The sequence below is a fragment of the Hydra viridissima genome, unplaced genomic scaffold, assembly GCF_058129835.1.
Source record: "Hydra viridissima isolate aposymbiotic clone 2 unplaced genomic scaffold, HvirCarnegie_v1 scaffold_8, whole genome shotgun sequence".
Classification (NCBI taxonomy): Eukaryota; Metazoa; Cnidaria; class Hydrozoa; order Anthoathecata; family Hydridae; genus Hydra; species Hydra viridissima.
Window position 1 is genome coordinate 1,643,009 of NW_028324307.1, and position 24,541 is coordinate 1,667,549.

The window sequence follows — 24,541 nt, forward strand, 5'->3', positions numbered from 1 at the left end:
GTTTGGTCCTAGCAATAATCCAGATCCAATAGATTGATAGTCTTTTCCATTTTTAACAAAGAGTCCTTCACCAATAGTAGGTTTCACCCAAGGTCTTAAAAACATTCCTGATCCTGCAGCAGTTATTTTCATCCCACTTCCATTCTTTTTCAAATAAACGATTCCTCTTCCTGCAATTTTATCAACCATAGCAGAGCCAGCAGAAGAACCTACACCTGCTAACAATCCAGTGGCGAGAGCTGGAACTACTCTTGTTGCAAGTGTGCTGCCTAACATACCTAGTAACGGTAGAAGAGCTCCGATGAATCCACCTTCAATGGTTGAGTTGTGTGCAAGTTGTCTTTTGCTCAGTTTGAGTGTAACACCTTTACCAGCTTCATACGCTTTTGTAATTTTTTTCAATTGTGCATGAGTGATAGCGAGAATATGTTCACCGTTCAAGTCTTGATGAGATAGTCTTATATTAACATCAGTCTTGTCTTGAATCGCTTTTTTTATTTTGTCAGATTGACTTTGTGAAATGTTTAATTTTACTTTTTGGTAACTCATTTTTTAAATAAAAGAAAAAAAATTATCGTTGAACAGCGCTGCTCGTAAAAAGATCTTGAAGAATAGATGTTATTCTTTCTCTAACGTGAAATCTGAGGATAATGTCTTCACCTCTAAAGTCGATCAAGTTATTGTTTTGATCTAAAATTGTTGTTTCCATTCTTGAAATTCTACCCACCACGATAGGTAAGTATATCAAGTGGAAGGGTTTTTCGCTAATTTTGTAGCCTGGAGGAGAGTCAGGATGAAAAGAGTAAATGTCAGATGTTCTTTTTCCGTTATCATAAGATGCTCCGATCGCATCGTTTGTGATTCTGATGATGGTTACATCGTCTATTCTCGAAAGTGCTTCAGACTCGTAATAGTCAATATAACTTGTGACTTTATTTGGATCTGTTGGATCTTCTTTTTTCTCTACATAGGTATATTCTGCTTTATTAAATCCAAGAACAGGAGCTAAACTGTTGTTCACGTTGAAATCCACCCAATATTTTGTTGTAGTTCCAGGTTTTCCAAATTTCAGAGTAGATCTTAAAGTCATTAGGTTTCCACCGATAACAACACCATCCTTTCTATACAAGGTTCCAACTTGTTTTTCCATTTCCTTCTGAAGATAATCATTAATCTCGCTAATTTCATACGCACCTTCTTCGATGTAAATGGTGTAGCTGTTTGAACCAGCGTTGGGACTGTATCTGAAAACATTATTTGTCGAATTGATGTTGGTATAGCTGTGAATAGTGTCAAAGCCAACAAGAGCCATTTCATACTTTTTATTAGGATCAAATTCAATAGGGTTGTCAAACTCGGTTTGGATGACGCTGTTTCTTATGGTTGGAGTTTCTTTTTTTGCTTTTGCAAGGAGATAAAATCCGCTCATCTTTTTATATAGAGTTGGGAAAATAAAAATTGTCGAATCCGCTTCGATATTTTCCACAATCCTTTTTAGAGGATAAATCAATGACGGCGAATCCGTGAGGTTGAGACCAACAATATTTACAAAACTTTTTAAACTCTTCTATCTTCATATCGCTTGAAACGTGATCTTGATAAATGTGGTTTATGTTTTTAAAGTCTTGAGGAAACAAGCAAATGAAATTGGCATTTTCTCGAATGGTTTGTCTAGGCAGCATAAAATAGTTTTGAGCGAGGTAAAAGCAGTCAACGTTAGAATGTCTTCCTCGGATGTAATATTTTTCACATTTGTTTTGTTTTGTCAATTGCAAATCGTCAAAGATCATTAAATTGTTTTTGGATGAATCAATATCTTCAGGATTAGGCACATCGTCAGCCGTTTCGAAAAATTGGCATTCCATATCTTCCGTGTTATCCCATTTTTTTGAAATTTCATTAATAACACATTCAGGGCTTACGTTTAATTCCTCAATTTTGCTTTGAATGTTAAACAAATCAAGAATAACTCCCTTTGGCAATTTCTTCTCGAACGAGCTTTTGAGTATTTTATATTCTGGCTGAAAAAGAGATTTTCCAAAAACTTGCAAATGGTTATAATCCAACCATCCAGGTCTTAAAAGTAAATTGAGTAGCAACGTTGTTTTCCCACATCCTGATTTCCCAATAATGATTCCGCGTATACTTCTAGGCAAAAGCTTGTTGTTTTTCCTTTTGCTTTTATTTACATTCCATGACAAATCAATCACTTCCATTTTTTATTATGTTGAATATAAAAAAATGTATTGTGTCAAATGTAAAAAAATAACAGAAACGAACAACTTATACCATTCTATAAGCAAAAGCAATAGAAATATGCTTAAAGGAGCTTGTGCCGTCTGCGGAAGAGGCAAATGCAAGTTTGTTTCTGCGAATGAAGTCAATGGAGGAGACTTGGTGGAATCGATCAACAATTTTTCAAAAAAAATAAAGCTTCCATGGGCAAAGTTTCCAGGAGAAATGCACATTCCAGGAATGAATTTTGCAGGACCTGGCACAAACTTGGACAAAAGACTCACATCCACCGATATGTATCAAGATTGGAGCAAACCAGTAGATCGAGTGGACAATGCAGCATACCACCACGATTTAGCTTACAAATATTTAAACGATGTTAAAAGCAGAAATGTAGCAGATCAAATGATGCTTGAAGAAATGAACTCCATTCCAAACCCTACTCAAAAAGAGATTAACGAAAGAAAACTGATCACTCCCATCATCAAAGCCAAAGCTAAATTCGGATTAGGTCTAAAAAAAAAGCACCGGAGAACTTGAAATGGACGGATCAGCTTGCAAACGAGCTTCATAAACCAGTCATTCATCATTTTAAAAGAAGAAAAGTGTTTGTGAACGACATCGACGAAATATGGGCTGCTGATTTGGTTGACATGCATTCGTTTTCAAAATTCAACAACGGGGTAAAATATTTGCTCATGGTGATCGACGTGTTTTCAAAGTATGGATGGATCGTTCCGTTAAAGAGTAAAACTGGAGTTGATGTAGCTAACGCTCTAAGAAAAATATTTGAGGAGAGAAAGTGTACAAAGATGTGGGTGGATAAAGGTAAAGAGTTTTATAACAAGCATGTACAAGCTCTAGGTGTGCAATTATACTCCACTGAAAATGAAGAAAAAAGTTCTGTTGTTGAACGATGGAATAGAACGATGAAAGAGAGAATGTTTAAATATTTTTCAGCCAACAACACCAATAAATACATTGACGTATTAGATGAAATGGTGAAAAATTACAACAACACAAAGCACTCTTCCATCAAAATGACTCCAGTGGAAGCTAGCGATGAAAAGAATAAAGGTAGGGTATGGTGGAACCTGTATGGAAAGGATCAAACATTACCAGCAAAACCAAAATTTTCAATGGGTGACAAAGTGAGGATCGTAAAAAAGAAGTCTCATTTTGAAAAGGGGTATACGCCGAGATGGACTGAAGAGGTTTTTACCGTGACAAATGTTCAGCATACGAATCCACCTACGTATAAAATAGCTGATGCTAACAATGAAGAAATACAAGGTACATTTTATGAACAAGAAATGCAAAAGACGCAACAAGACATATTCAGAATTGAAAAAGTCATTCGAAAGCAAAAGAACAGATCTTTAGTCAAATGGCTAGGATATCCAGACTCTTTCAACTCATGGGTGAATAATGAAGAATTGATACGTTTGCAAAAATAGTCGCGTCGTTTTGTACGGCAAGAAAAAATTTTTTATTTTGAGTTAAATAAAAATCTTGTATATAGAAAAGAAATGAATTTTATTACAATTGAAAATTTTGATGAGAGCAAATTATCAGTTGGAGAAATTTACTCAGCGACCAAACCAGTAACTTATCAAAAAATACCATTAAAATATTCTTATTCCAATGGCGACGCTCCTCTTGTATTACGATCTCCCATCTTATTTTCGTATGGTGTATGCGAGAATAAAGAACCAGCAACACAAAAATTGACTGGTTATTCAATGTCTTTTGTCTGCTTTGATGCTAAAAAGGAAAAGACAGAAGAAGAAGCAAAGTTTATTAGCATGATGGAAAAGATTACTTTGTTCATTAGAGGTGAAGTAGATAAATTGTCAACCAAACTTAAAAAAGGAGGAAGAAAAAAGCAAATTAATTCAGAAGAATTGAGTATTTTAAAATATAAAGCTGATAATGCTGAATCTGCACCAGTCTTTTATGCAAAGACGTTTACTAAAAATGTGCAAGATGAAATACTCATTACTTCTTTATTCCATAGAAAGAAAACAAATCTTGATATACAAAATGGAGTTAAAGGAGAACGCAGTAATAGAAATTTGGTCAAATGCTCTGGACATGATTTTATCAACCAAAGATGTTATGCTATTGGAGGACTTAGAATTGAGGGGGTGTATATTGGTCCTTCGATTGTGTCTATTCAAGTTAAACTGGTGGAGGCTGTCATCATAAAAAATGCGTCTTTGCCTCATAGCATGATGCTGTGTGAAGACTTTGATTTAGAGGTGAAAGAATCAGATGAAATAGAGCAGGATTAAAAAATTTTTTTAGATTCTTTGAATACATAGAATTTCACATGTGAAATTTTTAAAATTTTTCTGAATTTTAAAAAATGATCAACGTTGAAGGGATTGTACTACCGAACAAACCTCTTACCAACTTTCAATTAATAGAGGCTGCAAAAAAGCTAAAAATTAAAAACTTTAGAGGTGTTTTTGTGAGGGATGAATTGCCTAAAAAGCCAAGAAAAAAAGAATGTGGAATTACCAACACGGGAGATTCTAGCACAGATGGATTTCATTGGGTCTGTTGGTATAAAGATGGAGACAAAAAATACAGCTTTGACTCTTATGCCCAGCCTCCTCTTGTCGAGCTCGTTCATTATTTGAAAAGCCCTGCTTATTATAACAGCGAGAGAGTTCAATTTGGTGATACGTCTTATTGTGGTCACTTGTGTCTCTACGTCTTGAAAAAATTACAGGAAGGGGTGAACTTTCAAAGCGTTGTTAACACACTTTGGTGAAAAATTTTTTCCTCTCATTAAAAAATGATTGACAAATTTGGAAGAACTGAATTAGGAAGGTATTTTTATGATCCTTCCTCATCAACAACCATAACAGGTGATCTCTATGTCAGGACAGATGGAAACAGCACCATCACTGCAGATTTGGATTACAATTCTCATAAAATCATCAATTTAGGTGAACCGACTAACGCACACGATGCTGCTACGAAAAACTATGTAGATACGCATTCGTCAGGAGGAGGATCATCGATTGGAACTGCAGACTTGGATTTGAATTTTCACAAGGTGATCAATTTGAACGAACCTACTAATTTGCATGACGCCACGACAAAAAATTATGTTGACGTCAGCTCGAGCATGAATGTGAAAGTAGATGGATCAAGCACGATCACTGGAGCCTTGGATTTAAATAGCCACAAATTGATCAACGTTTCCGACCCCACCGCTTTAAAAGACGCAGCGACAAAAGGGTATGTAGACACCAAAGTCTCTTACAACACTATTTCATACACCGACATTAACATGACGTCGCACAAATTAACTAATTTAGCTGAGCCTACATCAGCTTCGGATTCAGCTACGAAAAATTACGTAGACACGCATGCTTCAGGTGGAACAACTGTAGGTGCAGCAGACTTGGATTTGAATTCTCATAAATTGATCAACGTGACTGATCCAACCAACGCGCAAGATGGATCGACAAAGAATTATGTAGACTTATTGTTACAAAAATCGAGTCTGACCAGTGTCGTTCCAGGATCCAGTTTTACCAGTTTAGGGTTTAAGTCTCAGACAGTGGCAGCATTAACCACTTCGCCGGTGTTTGCGTTTTCTGGAAAATCAGGAGTGTTGAGAAGACTGTGGCTGGCTTTATACAGCTCCTCTGGTACGAATATTCCCGGCCAAGTTTTTATTCGAATCTTTACTGACGGAGAAATCAATGTAGGGAATTATGCAGAAACAACAGAAGGAGTCGGTGTGGATCAAACAGGACTTGCTACTGATTTGCTTTTTTCTCCTTTGGGAGGAGCTTTTTACGCCAATTCTTTGCAGGGATGCAACATGTATAACACCACTTCCTTGGGAGGATATTTCACATTGGACATGCCTTTCAGAAACGACGTCTCCATTCAGCTCGTCAACAGAAATGCTACTGCCATCACGTATTGGATTCAACCGTTCATTTCCACACTTGCTTCCATTCCTGCAACCATCCCTCTTTACAAGCTGTACTGCAGAACGTTTCGATATTTGAACACCGCTTATGGCAGCGAATACGTTTTGCTGAACACCAACGGAAAAGGAAATGGCGTGTCGTTGAAATACATCAGGATGCACATCATTGGCGCTTCTGGAAACTGGTGGGAGTCTAGAGTCAGAATGTACGACGGAAATGTACCTCCAGGTAACGGAACCGTTCTCGCTCCTTGGACACCATACAACACCAACAATTACACCTACTTTTCAGGATATGACGGTGACAGCACATGCTTCTTTTCCTCCTCAGGACTGGAAGATTTTTACTTGTCCTCATGGAATGGAGCAAATTTAACTTCATTCAACAACAAATCGACAGGGCTGTTGTATCAATCCACTTCATCCATCGGCTCTACATCTACCATCTCTTTTTACAGAAATTTCGGAGAAGCAGATTCTATGCCTACTGTCGCAGCTGGTAGAAGACTCGTTGTCACGCTCAACTCTGGTGATGCTCAAGTCGGTCAATCCGGAAGCTTTTACCTTCTTCTAGGTCAAGTCTATTATTACGCTTAAAAATCACTAGTGATTTCCATGAATCCGCAAACGGATCTAATGTACAGATGAAAGAAAAAATTGAAAATGACTTAAATAAATTTCTTTTCATATAAAAAATAACAATGAGTATGTCAGATAATGAATTTTTAGAAGATCAGTGCGATGAACTCTATGAAAGCGAAGACGATGATAGTTATGATGCTGAGGATAGGTCTTACAATTGGCATATGTTGGTTGATCCTGAAGATGATGATCCAGAGGATATACCTAACAATAATATTGAAGCGAGTGCAAACAGAATACGTCCTCGCAATAGACTTATATTTGTTGACGCTGAAGATGATGATGATCCTGAAGATTTGTCTTACAATGGACATTACAATGATACTATAGTTTTAGATTACAATTCGATGAGTGTTGAAGAACAAAATGAATATGATGATTATATATATAATGAATTTTTACAAGATATGCGTAATGTAAGCGTAGAATACATTAATGAGGAGGAGAAAAGAAATAGATTAAAGATTGAAGCGTTGATTGAAGGTTTTAAAAAGGATGAAGAGAGAGTGTGTGCTTCTGCTGCTTAAAAAATCATTTTATTCTTTACATGTGGAGAATAAAATGGTGTATTATAAAAATAATTTTTTTGTGATAATAAAATGGAAAATAGTGTGTATAAAAAATTATTTAATAACGATCGAAAGGCTCGTCATAAATCATATCTTTTTTTCGACAAGTATTTGAAGCACCCTCCTGTAAAAGTGGGAAGTAAGTATGAAATATTTGCTCAAAAAGACATCACACTACTTCGTCTGAGTCATCAGAAATTAAATTTTATGTTTGGAATAAAACTTAAAAGCGGATTAGCTTTAGTGAATTTGAGAGAAAGCATAAAATCTAAATTGGATTATTTCAATCAAAGCATCATACTATCAGAGTCGGTGGATAATATGATCATGGAAATTCATAGTAACAGCAAGTCAGATGTTATTATTAAAAAAGGGGAAAGTTTAGGCTTTGTCAATTTCATTAATGAGTGAAAAAAAAAATATTTTTTTTGTAATAAAAATGGAATACAATCACGATGCTAAATCTAAACTTTATCCAGTTCTTCCAACAGCTCCTGCAGATGATGGAGGACATAATTACCGTCTTCAAAAAATAAGCGAGGTTCAAAAAGAGATGGACAACGAGAGGAAAAAGAGAGTGCATCTCAGCAAAAAGTATCATCGCGCTTTCAGAATCATTTCTTTTGTAGACTCTACGTTGCAAGCAGGTGGTGTTGCACTTGGAGTTGTTGGAATTGGAACTTTGAGCACCATCGCTGCTACTCCTATTGCGATTGCGTGTGAAGGTGTGGCTATTGGAATGGGGTTTTTATCCATTGTAGGAGGGCAAGTCAACAAAAAACTGACATTAAAAGCGGAGAAGCATGAAAAGATTAAAGTGTTGGCCGAGTCGAAATTGAACACCATCAACACCCACATTTCAAAGGCATTAGTAGACAACATTGTGAGCGATTCAGAGTATGAATTGATTTTAGACGAGCTTCAAAAGTTTAAGAGTCTGATGAAAGAAATAAGAACTAAAACAAAAATCAACATTGACGAGATAACTAAAGAGTCGTTGATACAAAAAGGAAGAGAAGATGCAATAAAAGCGTTCAACAACATGTTTAAAAAATCATAGATTTTCCACGGATTCGCAAGCGAATCTAAAAAAGGATCAACGTAGTCGTTAAACGTAGATAAGTTTACGTTTAGGTTTTTTTTCTTGCGTTTTAAAAAATGTCCTTTTTTAAAATACTAGACCCTAACAAGAGGGATGAACTGGTGAAAGAATTTGTTGAAAGAAGAAAAAGAATCTATCAAGATAGTTTGAATGAGAATATTTATGATGCTAATCTTCAGACTGATTTGAGCAAGCTTTACAAGCCTCTGATTGAAAGCAATGAAAAGATGATCAAGAGCATTGAAGAAAGTCGCAATGAACAAGTGTCTCCTAGTTTTGATGAGACAAATCATTTAGGAGACATTTCATCCGTCTATTTAAATAAGTATAAGAGTTCTAAAAAAAAAAGAACTTATGAAATTAATAGATATGGTAAACAAATGTACATTGGAAAAATGGGGTTAGAGGTGGATGGAAATGATATCGTTGTTGGAGGAGAAAAGTATGAAGGAACACAAGGTCTTTGGGAGTTGCTAACCAATCCGAACATTTCAAAAGAGTTTTTGAACAGCAGCGCTATAAGCAAAGAAGATAAGGATAACTATACAAAAATTCTTTTCAACTCTGGTGCTATTTTTTCAGAATCAAACAAGATAAAAGGTTCCAAAGGTCTAAAATACAGAGAGCTTATAAAGCCTATTTGGGAAGAAATTAAAAGTGAAACCAAAGTCAAAAAAGGTAATGGTGTGATTATTCTTCCAAGCGATCCAAATGCTCTTGTGGAAAATCTGAACTTGAGCATCGCTGCATGGCATGCTGGAAATAAAGGATCTAGAAATGTGGCTGTTTCCATTTGCGACGAGCTGTTGAGACAGAATAGGATTAATAAAGACGAGTACAAGGCTATGATGGCGTATATCGATATGAAATAAAAAAATCTTTGGAAATAAAAAAATGATCGTTTATAGAAATAGATATGTTAAGAAGCATATTGTAGGTGGAAGTGGAATAATAGACACGCTTAAGAATTTCTTGAGAAGAGCAGCATCTTCAAGCGCTTCAAGAGCAGCATCTACTTTAGCTAATAAAATTGCAAAAACTGAACTAGGAAGAGAAGCTATCATGGCTACTAAATCTGCAGGAAAAGAGCTAGCTTCTGCAGCCATTTCCACTGCTAAAGACGTAGCTATTGATAAAGGTAAAAAGACCATTGAGAAATTGTATGCTAAGACTGGAACTCCAAAACCGCATGAAGCTGCAAAGAATGATCTCAGTCTTAAAAGCAAGGAAATTATTTCAAGTATTGTTAACAAAGCAGCAGCACCACCAGTTATAGATGAATATTCTATGTTTGGATCAGGATTGTCAAAGAACAACGTGATTAGAATACAAGACTTGGTAAAAAGAGGAAATGGACTTTTGATTGCATGAGGATGTAAAAAAATTTTTTTTCTTTGATGTATAAAAATGGCAAATTCCGATGTTTTAAATTTTACAGAAGAGAATATTGTAGATGAAAGAATTGAGAGATTCGAGTTTCATGAATACGAGTCAGTGGATAAGGATCTAAACATGGATGGAGAAATAAGAATCAATATTGAACAGCAAGATTTGTTCACGCTTCCATCTGAGGCTTACCTTTTGGTTGAAGGAATACTTTTAAAAACGGATGGAACTTCCTACGCTGATGCAGACGTCGTTGCTCTTGTTAACAACGGTATTATGTATATGTTCAGTCAGATTTCTTATCAGTTGTCGAATCAAGAGGTGGAGACTGTTTACCAACCTGGACAAGCTACCACCATGATTGGTTACCTCAAATATCCAGTAGAGTTCCAAGTGTCTGAAGGAATGAATCAGCTGTGGCAAAGAGACACAACAGCTTTAGCAGATCTTGTCAACAACACTGGATTTAAGCAAAGACAAGACTACATCATCAAGCAAGGTGAAAAAAAAGGAACGTTTTCGTTTTGCATCCCTTTAAAACACATTTTTGGATTTTGCGATGATTATGATAAAGTGCTCTATGGATTTAAGCATACACTTGCTCTTGTGAGAAAGAGCGATAGTGATGCTATTTTTAGAACAGAAGCAACAGCTGCAGGAAAAGTAGACCTAACTAAATTATCTTTGTTTATGCCTCATGTCACACCCTCTGTAGCAGCTAGCAACAATCTTTACAAAATCATTGAATCAAAAGTAGATGTTCCATTTTCGTTCAGATCTAGACAATGTGACACCATCGCTGTTCCAGTATCCAACAACTTTAGTTGGAGGTTAAGCGCAAGATCTGCTAGTGAAAGACCTAGGTATGTCATTGTTGGATTTCAAACCAATAAATCTGGAAGTCAAGTAGAGAATCCTTCAGTCTTTAATCACTGCGACTTGAAGAACATATATGTCACTTTAAACAGTGAAAGGTATCCTGCTGTCGATTACAATTTAGACTTTAATAACAACAAATACTCAAGAGCTTATAGAGATGCTTCTAAGTTTGACAATAAACTTTATGGAACAAACGAAATTATAGCTCAACCCAATATATCTGCTCTAAATTATAGATACATTTGTCCTCTTTTTGTTTTTGATGTAAGCAAGCAGGCAGAGAGGTTGAAAACTTCAGTGGTAGATGTGCAAATAAAAGCCACATTTAACTCAAACGTTCCTGCAAACACGCAAGCCTTTGCTGTTCTCATTTCCGATAAGATGCTTAGGCTTAAATCAGATGGAAGCAGAATGAATGTTGTTTATTAAGTTCAAAGGACTCAAAAATAATATTTTTAAAATAAAAAATGAGATATACGAAAAAGGATTTGAAAAAATTACTGAAAGAAAACGGAATTTCCAAAACGTCAAACAATAAAATGTCATTATTAATGCTTGCGATTGAAAACAACTTGATTGATAAAAACATATTGATTAAAGACGTGAAGGAAGATCGACCTGTGGGTAGACCGAAAAAGGATTTAAATCATTTGCAGTAAGAATAAAATGAAACAGTTTTTCCCATTTTTTCTAGAATGTAGTATCAAAGAGACTGACATAAATAAAAAAAGACATCTTGAGCTTCTTGCTTTTGGAAAAACAGGTGTGTTTCACGAATCTGTTTACGTCACTGAAAACGGAAATTTTAATATTCCAAAAGAGTACAGTGAGGAAGAGAGAGACAAGCTTTACCTACTTGTATGGAGTGGTAAGACAGAATATTCACGAATGGAAAAGAAAATCAAAGAGCATCTCAGTACTTGGAAAGTCTTGCCTAAAAAAGAAAAGCTAAGAATGATTGACAATTATGTGCTTGGTTTTGATTGTGATTTCGAGGAGAAGAAAAAGATTTCTGGAAATCTAAAAAGCGCAATTTTAAATCATTCACTAGGTTCCAATGACATTGTATATGAAAACTTTAGAATCCTTCAAATCCATGTAAATTCTTCAGATGTTAGAAATGAAAAAATTGATTTAAATAAAATCTTGATATAATAAAATATGACATACACAAGAAAGATTTTGAAAAATTTGTTAAAAGAAAATAATGTTTCCAAAACGTCAGACAATAAAATGTCGCTCATGATGATTGCGTTTGAGAACAACTTGATTGATAAAGATGCCATTTTGGAAAACTCGAAAGAGGTGAGACCAGTGGGAAGACCGAGAAAAAATGAGAAAAAAGAAAAGAAGCCTCTTGATCCTAAATATGTTAGACTTGGTTTAATTAGAAATAATCCTTTAAATTTAAAAATAACTCATGTTGATACTGGTGAGGTGGTGGAATACAAGTCTGCTTATGAATCACAGAAAAAGACTGGACATGGATGGCAGTACTTTGAAAGTAGAAATGGAAAAATAGTAGATGGATACAAATATGAGATTTCTGGAGTAAGAACTTTTTAAATTCTTATATCGAATTTAAAAAATTGAAAAATGATATAAATAAAATCTTGTTTTAATAAAATGGAAAACAAAACAGTGAGAGAATTAAAAGAAATTGCTAAAGAGGAGAAAATAAGAGGATACTCTAAAATGAGAAAGGGGGAACTTATAATGGCTTTGCAGCCTCCTAGAGTTGTCTCTGCTCCTGCTTCTTTTCGTAGACCTACTGTGATGAGGTTTGTTCGACCGGCTGTAAAAGTTTCAATCAAGCCGACAAAAGTTTCAATCAAGCCAACAAAAGTAAGGCTTGTTTCTTCTGCAGTACAAAAGCCTCCTATAGCGCCAAAACCTGTTGTGCGAAAGCCTCCTATTGCTCCAAAACCAATTCATTTGCAAAGGCCTATCCTTGACGAACCTGTTTTAGATTTAACACCTGCCATAACACCTAGACCAGTTCCTACACCAAGACCTTCATTTTTTTCAAGTCTGAAGACAGCTGCAAAAAGTGTGGCGTCCTATGTTAAAACTAAGTTTGATGATGTTAAAGATTGGATAGAACCCTACGTTCCTGAAGTAGTCAAGGAGAAGGTAAGCAAATCAGCAAAACAAATCGATAAAAAGATACAGTCTATCAAATCTCTTGTATCAAAAACAGTATACAAACAGCCCTTGCCAAAGCCGATTAAAGTAAAGTTTAAAATGACTGAACATTCAGCGGAGGGTTCTGTGAGACAATTTTCTTATAGACCTTCTTCTCGATATCAAGACCTTGCATCCTTTTTTAATTTGGTGAGAGAGTCTGCCATTCAAACCATGGAAGGGGAAAGAAATACAAAGGTAAGAATTATTTTAACGTGTGAAATGAAATCTGTAAGCATGATGACTGGTGAAGAAGTGACTCGGGAAGCAAGCTTTTCATCAAGATCAGAGATTGTTCTAGCAACTACAAATGTAAGAGAGCTCATGGATGAAATGGAAGGAAAAGTCTTGGAAAATAGTGTTAAATACAATGCTTTAGGATCTAATTGCACTATATCTAAGATTTTAAGAATGGACATTAACTTTACTGATTACGAGCCTATCAGCGGTTCTTCCTATATTGAGCTGCCTAAAGAGCTGAAAGACAAAAAGGCAATCATCAACATGGAAAACAAGGACGATCAATGCTTTAAATGGTCAGTCACTCGAGCGTTGAATTTAAAAAATAGAGACAACGAAAGAATTGATAAAGACTTGGTTCTAAAATCAGAAGAACTGAATTGGGAAGGAATGGAGTTTCCTGTCAAGCTTAATAAAATCAATAAGTTTGAGAAAAATAATCCAGACATTAGCATCAACGTCTTTGGGTATGAAAATAAAAAACTTTACCCTTTGAAAATATCTGACTTTGTAGATCGAAAGCACTGCATTGATTTGTTGCTTATTTCAAACGAAGACACTGACCATTATTGCGTGATTAGAAGTTTGAGTCGGTTATTATCTACACAAACATCAAATCATCAGCACAAAATGTATTATTGCAGAAATTGCTTACAAGGTTATGACCAGGAAGAAAAGCTTCAACAGCATCAACCTTATTGCTATGACAACGATGCAGTAAGAATCGAACTTCCTAAAGAAAGAACGACCGTTCATTTTAAAAACTATAACAAGTCTATGAGAGTTCCATACGTTGTATATGCAGACTTTGAAAGTTTCATCAAACCTCTTAACACTTGCACACCGAATTCGAAAGAGTCGTACACCAGACAATATCAAAAGCACGTTCCAAGCTCCTTCTGCTATTATATCAAATGCTTTGACGATAGCCTTTAAAAAGGAGAACCAGTCATATACACAGCTGAAAGCGAAGAGGATGACGTAGCTCAAAAGTTTATAACCATGCTTGAAGCTGACCTTATAAAGATTCTCGACAAGATTGATATAGTAAAAAAGAAAGTGGTAACGGATGAGGATGAAAAGAATTTTGAGACTGCAACTCTATGTCATATTTGTGAATCAGATCTTAACAGTGACAAAGTATGGGATCACTGTCATTTAACTGGAAAGTATCGAGGAGCTGCTCATAACAAATGCAACTTGAATTATAAACTTCCAAAATTCATACCCATCATTTTCCATAATTTGTCCGGTTATGACAGTCATTTGTTCATCAAGAAATTAGGTGGAAAGCTCAATTGCATACCCAACAATGAAGAAAAATATATCAGTTTCTCGAAAAAAATCAAAGTAAGAGAATTTATTAATAAGAAAGGTAAACTTCAGGAAGTATGGAAAGAATTGAGGTTTATCGATAGCTACAGGTTCATGAGTTTCAAGTTAGAAGATCTAGCTAAAAATCTAAACAACGACCAATGTAAAAACGTTGCTCAATATTACTCTGGAGAAAAGTTTGATTTATTAAGAAAAAAAGGTATTTACCCTTATGACTGGGTGGACTCGATTGAAAAGTTCTCCGAAACGCAATTACCTCCTATTGAAGCATTCTATTCCAAACTGAATGATGAGGGGATAAGCTGTGAAGACTATGCACATGCGCAAAACGTTTGGAATGTATTTGGATGTAAAACGTTTAAAGATTACCAAGAACTGTACAACAAGTCAGACGTGCTGATACTTGCTGATATCTTTGAAAATTTCAGAGACGTGTGCCGTACCTATTACAAACTTGATCCTGCTTGGTATTACACCTCACCTGGTTTGGGTTGGGATGCCATGTTAAAACTAACTGGAATTCGGTTAGAGCTTCTGTCTGATATTGATATGCTTAATATGATAGAAAAAGGGATACGCGGTGGAATTTGCATGATCAGCAAACGACATGGAACTGCTAATAACAAATACATGAGTGATTATGATCCTTCACAACCTTCGAAATTCATTCAGTATTTAGACGCAAATAATTTATATGGATGGGCTATGTGTAAGCCTCTTCCTTTTAGAGGATTCAGATGGATGACTGAAGAGGAGCTTGCTAATTGGAAATCCATGCCTTGTATTCTCGAAGTCGATTTAACCTATCCCGAAAGCCTACACGATTTACACAACGACTATCCTTTAGCTCCTGAAAGACTAAAAATTAATAAAGTGGACAAGCTCGTTCCTAATTTAAACAACAAAGAAAAATACGTCATTCATCATGAAAACCTAAAACTCTATGAACGACTTGGATTGATCACTACTAAAATTCATCGAGGTGTTACCTTTGAAGAAGAACCCTTCATGAAACAATACATCGATCTCAACACTGGATTAAGAGCAAAAGCTAAAAACGAGTTTGAAAAAGAATTTTTTAAACTCATGAATAACTCTGTCTTTGGAAAAACCATGGAGAATATTCGAAAGCATGTTGATATTAAACTAATCACCACAAGAAAAGAAGTCTTGAAATTGTCAAGAAAGTCTAATTATGATAGAAATACCATTTTTGATGAAAACCTTACTGCAGTTCATATGAAAAGAACAAAACTCTTTTACAACAAGCCTGTTTACTTAGGACTAAGCGTTCTAGACATAAGCAAAACTTTGATGTTTGATTTCCATTACAACTATATCAAACCTAAATACGGAGATCGCGCGAAACTACTCATGACTGACACTGACTCGCTCATCTATGAAATCGAAACGGAAGATTTTTATCAAGACATTTCTGGCGATCTTGAAACCAAATTTGACACGAGCAACTTTTCTAAAGACCATCCTGCTATTGAAAACGCTGGGTTTAAAGTAGGGTTAAATAATAAGATTATAGGTATGTTCAAAGACGAGGCTTGTGGAAAAATAATTAAAGAGTTTGTTGGACTTCGTCCTAAGCTCTACTCTTACAAAACCTATGAAAAAGAAGAGAAAAGATGCAAAGGGGTTAAAAATAAAGTCGTTCAAAAACACATCACTCATCAAGATTATAAAGACTGCTTATTAAGTGGAAATGAAAAGCTTGCAGCTATGAACGTTATCCGATCACATCAGCATAACATTTACACCGAAGAAATCAACAAAGTCGCACTCAGCGCTAACGATGACAAAAGACACATCTTGCAAGACGGAATTCACACGCTAGCCATTGGACATTACAAACTAAAACCGTGCTTTACATTTATGGACTATGATCAACTCTTTGGCTCAGAACACGAGGTAGAGACACAAAAAGGTAAGTCAACAAAAATAATTGCAGAAAATTAAAAACACGACGCCATCTTGAATTCATTAAGTATTAAAAAAATGTCAATGCACCAGAATTCACAATTCATGATTGCAGAAAATCAGGATGCAGAATTATAAAAATGTCAATGCGCCAGAATTCACAATTCATGATTACAGAAAATCAGGATGCAGAATTATAAAAATGTCAATGCGGTATTAAGAAAATGTCAATGCGTCAGAATCGGCAAGTCATAGTAGTGACGCCTAACATATTTATTTATTTATTTTTTTTTCATTTTTTTTTTTCAGTTTTACATTTAATTAGTCGTAATACAATAAAGTCCGTGATATATGCTCTCGTAATACAACAAAATCCATGACATATGTTCTCGTAATACATCAAAATCCGAGATATATGCTTTCGTGATGCAATAAAATCCGTGATATATAGACTAATTTAAATAAAAACATATACTTCCTCATCAGACTGGAAACAATTAAACTTAAACTTATCTGTCCGCAAAGCAATTTTCCAAAAGTTTAAATGTGCCTAAATAAAACGTTTTATTTATTTAGGCACATTTTTTCGAACTTGAATCGCTTTAAGAAAATATGACTGCAAAAGTTTTTATTATCAAGTTATCTAATTTACGTCCGAACGCAAATATACAGCTTTCGTTCGACTGAAGGAACTTCATTGAAGAGACATTCTCTGCACAATAAAAAATCAACTGATTTTTCACCCCTGATTCAATAAAAAATCAACTGATTTTTCACCCCTAAATTCTTGATGATATTTGAATTTAAGAGAATCCAATTTTCTCCCAGTTTTGAAAGGGATAGCGACTATCAAAGGAGCTGCGTTTTTTACCATCATGACTTTGTTCAGGGTTTTAGTAATTCATTGAAAAATTGAAGCTATTGCGGGGTAAACACTAATTTTCTGCAATGTTTTTTTTCCACTTTGCTGACGACTTTCACGTTGTAACTGACAGTTTTGTATTACTTCGTTTTTGACATTTTTGTGTTATTTTTGACGATTTGTTGCTGCTGGTGAAAAAGTCGGTATTATTCAGTTTGTTGCTTTTTATTTTTTCAGTTATTTTATTGATTTTTAGGTCATATATAAAGTTATTTAACAGCTGAAACTTTTTATGTAAAATTACTTAACAACAGGAAATTTAAGAAAAGAGTTTTTTTTACATCAGAAACATTTCTCCCTTTTTTATCTTTCTACCTTTTTCTCCACAGCGAGGTCTCTTTAGGCGAAAACCATAAGTAAAGGTGAAAAACATAAGTAAAGTAAACGTGATTTACCGCGCTTCTATTTGTTTTTCCACGGGGATCCATTATTTTTATATCATTTGGATTTTTAGGATTATCTGAATGTATACGAAAAATTAATATGACTATTTTCATATTCGCTAAGGATTTTGGATACGAAATCTTTGACAAATTTACTTATCGTAGATATCCTTGGCGTAACCATGCGTAACCATGGCGTAACCTTGGCGTAACCATGCATGTACATTATCGCAAAGACTTCTGTACTGGTAAAGTTAAAAAAAAATGAACTGCATCAGTCCAGAAAAGCCGTAAAAAACATGAAATTTCAAGAACTTAAGCAAGTCCAACATTTATACAATTCCTGGATTTCTAAAAAAATCCTAAAGCATGCAATCGTTAAATTCAGAATGTTAAAAAATTTAAAAAAAAAAAAATAATAATAATAATAATTAAACTAATACAAAAACTTCAATATTATTTTTAATCTAAGGAACTTGAAGATTATAAAAAAGCTTTTTATTTTAATAATTTATATTATTTCGAACAAATAAGCGAACATTTACGCTAGTCGACGACATCAACTTCTGCACAGTGTCTTTGGCAATTTTTTCCCTACTAATGTCCACTCTCTAATCAAATCTTTAGCTGTACTTATTGCTTTGTCACTCTTACGCAAATATCCTTTGCCAATTCCCCAAATTTCTCAATGGGACGGAACTGTGGGGCAGTTTGGTCGGTTTAACCCTTTGTGGTCCGACGGGACATAAATGTCCCAGTTTACTTAAGGCTCTATGGCGATTCACTTGAAGTTAAGAAAGTCAAATATTTTGATTATGTCATTTCTATAATTGTTTGGCTATATCTCAAACCAACTTTTTGCGGCATATATAGTACTTTTATGGCATAAATACTAGTTTTTAAAAAGGTAAACTGATATGCGCATGTTTTTGATTTTAGTACGAAGAAAAAACTTTATTATTCATTATCAAATTATTACAGAATTCCCAAACTTTTTTGTTGTGTTCTTTAATAGTAATATGATCAATATATATTAAATTTTATAGGTGAAAGTTTGTTCTAGGTTGTTTATTTTCACTACTTTGTTGTGGGACATATATGTCCCTTCAGGTTTTATGGAACTCTGTTTTGGATGTATTTTATTTAATTTGGTATTATTAATTTGATTTTATTTACTTCAAGAGATAATAATAATGAAACATAAAAAGTATTATACTGCTGCCGAAGCTACAAAAATAATCTTAGAAGATATTCCCCTAGGAGACAGCAGTGATTTATCTGACTATTCAGATGATGATGAGAATTTTGAACTAGATAAACTGCAAGCTGAACAACAGTGTAATGATGACTTATCCAATCAAGTTGAAGTAGATGTTTCTGAATATGAGTCATCTGAGTATTCATATGATGGCAATATCTGTGATACTTATAATAGTTTTTCAGGTAAAAATGACTATAATGTAGAGCAAGATAGAAAGTGGAGCAAGATTGAAAAGAATGAATTTGTTTCAAGCTTCAATCAACCGGAAGGTACCTTTCTATTTATTAATTCAAAATGCTTTTTTGTTTTGCTTATTTTTCATCCAGAAAAAGCTCATTGAGAATATATACATATATTCTCTATGAGTTTTTTCTGAATGTGAATGTACACATACATTCACTAATCAAATAACATTTATAATTTGTTTCTTATTATTCTTTGTAATAGTTAAGCACATGATTTCACTTTATTTTACATTAATATTTTAGGACCTGTCAAAGTGCATTTTGCTGACTGCCAAAAACCAGTTGATTACTTTTTAAAATATTTTGATAATGAAATAATGGATTCCATCTTGTTCCAAAGTAATTTGTATATCAATCAGACACAAAAAAGAGTTTCTGCATTGTCAAAAGCTGAATTATTCGCATTTATGGGGATTAACATGGTGATGGGGTATCACGAGTTACCATCATGGAAACATTATTGGAATGGCGAGCAAGATTTGTCTGTACCGTTTATTTCAAATGCATTATCTAGAAATAGATTTTTGCAGATACTATCTAATATCCATGTCAATGACAATAACGCAGTTCCAGATACCAATACTGATAAACTTTATAAAATGCGACCACTAATTGACAGCTTGAATAAAAAGTTTACTGAACTGTACAGTGTATTACGTTCCGTTAGTATTGATGAAAGCATGATTCTTTTCAAAGGGCGCAGCTCATTAAAGCAATACAATCCTGTGAAACCAACAAAAAGAGGTTATAAACTTTGGTCCTTAGCAGATATGGATGGCTACCTTTACAAATTTGAGGTTTATCAAGGAAAAGATAATTGTAGAATTGATCCTGCTATGCCTAAATATTTTGGTTTAGGAGAAAAAGTCATTTATGAAATGACAAAATCATTGCAAGGAAAGTTTCATGAAGTTTTTATTGACAATTACTTCACATCTGTTCCGCTCATGGAATACTTACTCTCTAATCAGGTTCTAAGTTGTGGAACTTTGCGTACAAAAAGAAAGTACCTGCCACAAGACTTTATAAAAGATAGGTGCCTAAAGCGAGGCGACTTTGATTATCGAATATCCAAAGATGGAATTGTAGTTTTTAAATGGAAGGATAACAAACCTGTTCATGTCATTTCAAACTATCATGGAACGGATACATCAGAAATAAAGAGAAAGAACAAGGATGGAACCATATCAATGATTTGCGGTCCAAAAGCAGTAAAAGATTATAACGCCTTTATGGGAGGGGTTGATAAAGCTGACATGCTTTGTTCGCTATATGGCACTTCTAGAAAATCCAAAAAGTGGTGGCATCGCATTTTTTTTGGTCTTGTTGAGCGAACAATCTGCAATGCTTATGTTGTTTATAAAAAAATGTCCAATGAAAATATAAATCTTCTTGACTTTCGAAGATCAGTTGCACAATCCATGGTTATGAAAGGGAAGCCACCAAATCTTGGCAGACCAATAACATCATCTCCTTCCAACAGACTTACTACTAACAAAAGAAGAAAGTCAAATTATTCAGTAGTGCCATCAATTCGTAAAGAACATCTTGGAATTCATTGGCCACATCATGATGGAAAACGAGGACGGTGCGAAGTTTGTTCAAAAAAGAAGATTGAAGCAAGGCCATTTTTCAAGTGTAGCACTTGTAAAATTTTCTTATGTATAAATGATAAAAGAAACTGCTTTAAAGAGTTTCATGAATGAACAACTTTATCTGTACATTGTAAATAATATACACTTTTTGTTGGTTTAGATAATGCCTGTCGGGACTTATTTGTCCCATAGTAATTTTTAAGACAGCTAAAATAAAAAAATTAAATCTTTTTTTTTTTTGTATGTAGATTTATCACAAATTAAAAAAAAAATAAAACAATTTAAAAAAAAAAATCATTGTCACACCTTGGACCACAAAGGGTTAAGCCTTTTAGTTTGAACTTGGTGTCTCTCGAATTGTATCACTCTACCATGGCCTACTTTATTTATACGGCCGGATATTTTGCATTTTGAAAAAAAAAATAGAAGGCCAGTTTTTTCATAAAGCGCTTTTAAAGGAGCAACTGGAGTTTTAAAGAATATGGTTAACAAATGTTGTATTGTGAATTGTCGTTCAAATTATGATGGTGAAGTATCTACAGTAGTATTTTCGTTTCCAAAAAATGAAGAGTTGAAAAAAAATTGGATTAAATTTGTAAATAGAAAAGATTGGACACCTACAAATACTTCCGTAATATGCATCAAACATTTTGAAAAAAAATATTATAAGAAAGGTAATACGAATCAACGTTTTCGATTAATAAAAAAGCTAAAGCCTATTCCAACTATTTTTGATTGCACAAATTTGCCTGAAGAAAGTCCATCACAACTTATAAAATCTTCTAATTCGTTAAGAAAATCACCAACTAAAAGAATATTTCAGCCAGATCAATATGGACAGTTTTTATTGAGTGATTTGATTATAAACTTTGATGATATTACTGAAAGTCTTGCTCCAGATGGTTTTTCATTCTTGAAGTATGATGATCATGTAATTTTTTATAAATTGAGTCATAGTACTTTATCTATTTCTGAAGTTACAGAGTGCATTCGCATAAACAATGAGATGCATGTTAAATTATTTTACAAAGGTTCACCCCTACCATTACCTCAGTGGTTTTGTCATGGAAGAGATTGTTGTTTATCTCGTAAAAGCATGCTTTATAATTTTCCTACCTACATTAAATCACAAGCTGAACAATTTTCATCTATATTGACTGAATTACAGCAAATTAAGTATATGAAGAAACCTATTTTTTCAGTCAATATTATAAAGTATTCACTGATGTTACGATATACTTCTACACAGTCATACCAACTTTTGCGTGAAGAATTGCCTTTACCATCAATATCTTTACTTAAAAAAATAACTAGTGGAAATATTGATGCTCTAAGTTGTGCAAAACATTTAAAATTAGAAGGGAAGATATCTCAAGACATTTGCTTGATTTTTGATGAAATGTACTTGCAAAAATGTGAAGAGTATTTTGGTGGAGAGATGATTGGTAGTGATGAGTCTGGAGAATTGTATAATGGAATAGTTTGTTTTATGATAGTTGGCCTGAAACAAAACATTCCATATGTGATTAAATCATCACCTAAAAAAACAATCAATGCTGAATGGTTGAAAGAAGAAATTTTTGAATGTCTTCGTATTCTAACTGAATGTGAATTTAATGTTAGAGTTATTGTGTGTGACAACCATTCCTCTAATGTTTCTTGTTTTAAAAAATCCTTTGTGCATCAAATCAACAAGCTGAAGATTTGTTTTTTATTTACAATCTAAAAAAGATTTACCTTTGTTTTGATGTTGTACATCTTATTAAAAATATCAGAAATAATTTGTTAAATTGTAAAAGATTTTTATTTCCAGATTTTAAGTTTGATGGATTTAAAGATCCTATAATTGTATGTGGTGGAGAAATAAAATGGAGCACCTTCCACAATATTTATGAAAAAGACCTCGCTCTTGATGCTGGTTTGCGTAAAGCACCAAAAATAACAATGAAAGTATTACATCCAGGCAATTTTAAACAAAACGTTTCTTTAGCACTTGCAATTTTTGATGAAACTACTTCTGCAGCAATTCACTCATATTTCCCTGATCTTAAATGTAGTGCAGATTTTTTGACATTATTTTACAAGTGGTGGGTTTTATCAAATTCAAAAAGTCAGTATTCAACGTGTAATATTTTAGGTAATGCAGTTGTTTCTGGAGATAAAAAACCTGAATTTCTTAGGGAAATGGCACACTGGATTGAAGCTTGGCAATTGCAAAAGGTACCAAACTGTGAGAAGTTTACTTTAAGTGCTCAAACAGCTGCAGCATTGATAAGAACACTTAATTGTCATGCCTCATTGATTGAGGACTTACTTAATGACGGATATAACTTTGTTTTAACTGGGAGGTTTCAAAGTGACCCATTAGAAAGGAGATTTGGACAATATAGACAAATGAGTGGTGGAAGATTTTTGGTTGGTTTAAAAGATGTCTCTATTTCTGAAAAAATGTTAAAAATCAAAAGTATAGTTAAAGAAAGTATTAACTTTGATGATAGTTTGAAAGTACCACTCAAGTCAGAAAATAATTTAACAGATTTGAAAAACTTTCTTCTTGATATCGATACAACTCAGTGTACTCCAGAAATCATGAATCTAGCACCGAGTATTGTAGCAAGACATTGTATAGTAGCAAGATATTTAATTCTAATAATTAACTCGAGTCAGAAAATATGTTTGCACATCGTTTGCTATGATTGACTACTCTTATAACAAAATAAAGAAACTTAATTTACATGCAAGACAAGCTTTAGAATATTTGTTAAATCACTTTTGTGACTCTTTTCAGACTTTTTCTTGTCCCATGCATGAGAAAACTGGGATAAAACTTGCTGGAAGAATTGTTATCAACATTTTCCTTAATAATAAAAGAATTATCTCTACCAGCGAAGTAGCTGTTGATCATGTAAAATCTTTTAAAAAGAGAAAATTTGAAAAAACTCAATAAATTATATATAATACAATTACTTTTTATTTTGATGAAAAAAGAAAAAGATTTAAATATTTTATATAAATATTCTTGTTTTTTAAATTGTGTCTGTTTACTTAAATTCTAAGTTTTAAAATAAAGGCTTGTTTTGATATCTATTTATTTCTTATAGAATATTCGCTTAGTATCTAAATTTATGAATATAAACCACTTTTGTCGACTTTTTAAATTTAGAAAGTAAAATACATTTGCAAATATTCAAAAAGTCTTAAGTTTTCGAAACATTACGATTTTGAAAACTGGCCTTCAATTTTTTTTTTCAAAATGCAAAACATCCGGCCGTATAAATAAAGTAGGCCATGACTCTACTTAGAATAATGCCATGAAGCAAGATCTCTATTGTATCGCTCTTCTCTCGAATTGTATCACTCTACTTAGAATAATACCATGAAGCAACATCTCTATTGTATCGCTCTTCTTAGAATAATGCCATGAAGCAAGATCAGTCCAGAACCATACTTTTATCTTTTTTTATTACTAAATTTATATAATAAAAAAATATTTTCTGCGCTTAGAGAGGGGAACTAGCTCAAATGGTAGAGCGCTCGCTTAGCATGCGAGAGGTACGGGGATCGATGCCCCGGTTCTCCAACTAACCATTTACTTTTGTTTTCACGTCGCTTAGTATTTAAATGCATACCGCTGTTAGAAAATCTTTATTAAAAAGTTAACGAGTTAAGAGAACAC

General features: G+C 33.8%; 1 protein-coding gene, 1 non-coding gene and 1 pseudogene across 3 annotated transcripts; all 3 read left to right on the forward strand.

The window, feature by feature from the left end:
* Nucleotides 1–10,018: 10,018 nt before the first annotated feature.
* Nucleotides 10,019–11,200, forward strand: LOC149884458 (uncharacterized). The gene has a single exon (XM_090096119.1). The coding sequence runs from the start codon at nucleotides 10,019–10,021 to the stop codon at nucleotides 11,198–11,200; it is 1,182 nt and encodes a 393-aa protein (XP_089952245.1).
* Nucleotides 11,201–21,346: 10,146 nt separating this feature from the next.
* LOC149884459 (uncharacterized) lies at nucleotides 21,347–23,565 on the forward strand (annotated as a pseudogene). Its single transcript, XR_016455035.1, has one exon. The product of XR_016455035.1 is annotated as an uncharacterized LOC149884459 (transcript).
* An 807-nt stretch (nucleotides 23,566–24,372) lies between these two features.
* Nucleotides 24,373–24,445, forward strand: Trnaa-agc (transfer RNA alanine (anticodon AGC)). Its single transcript has one exon. It is a non-coding gene; the product is annotated as a tRNA-Ala (tRNA).
* The last annotated feature ends 96 nt before the right edge of the window (nucleotides 24,446–24,541 follow it).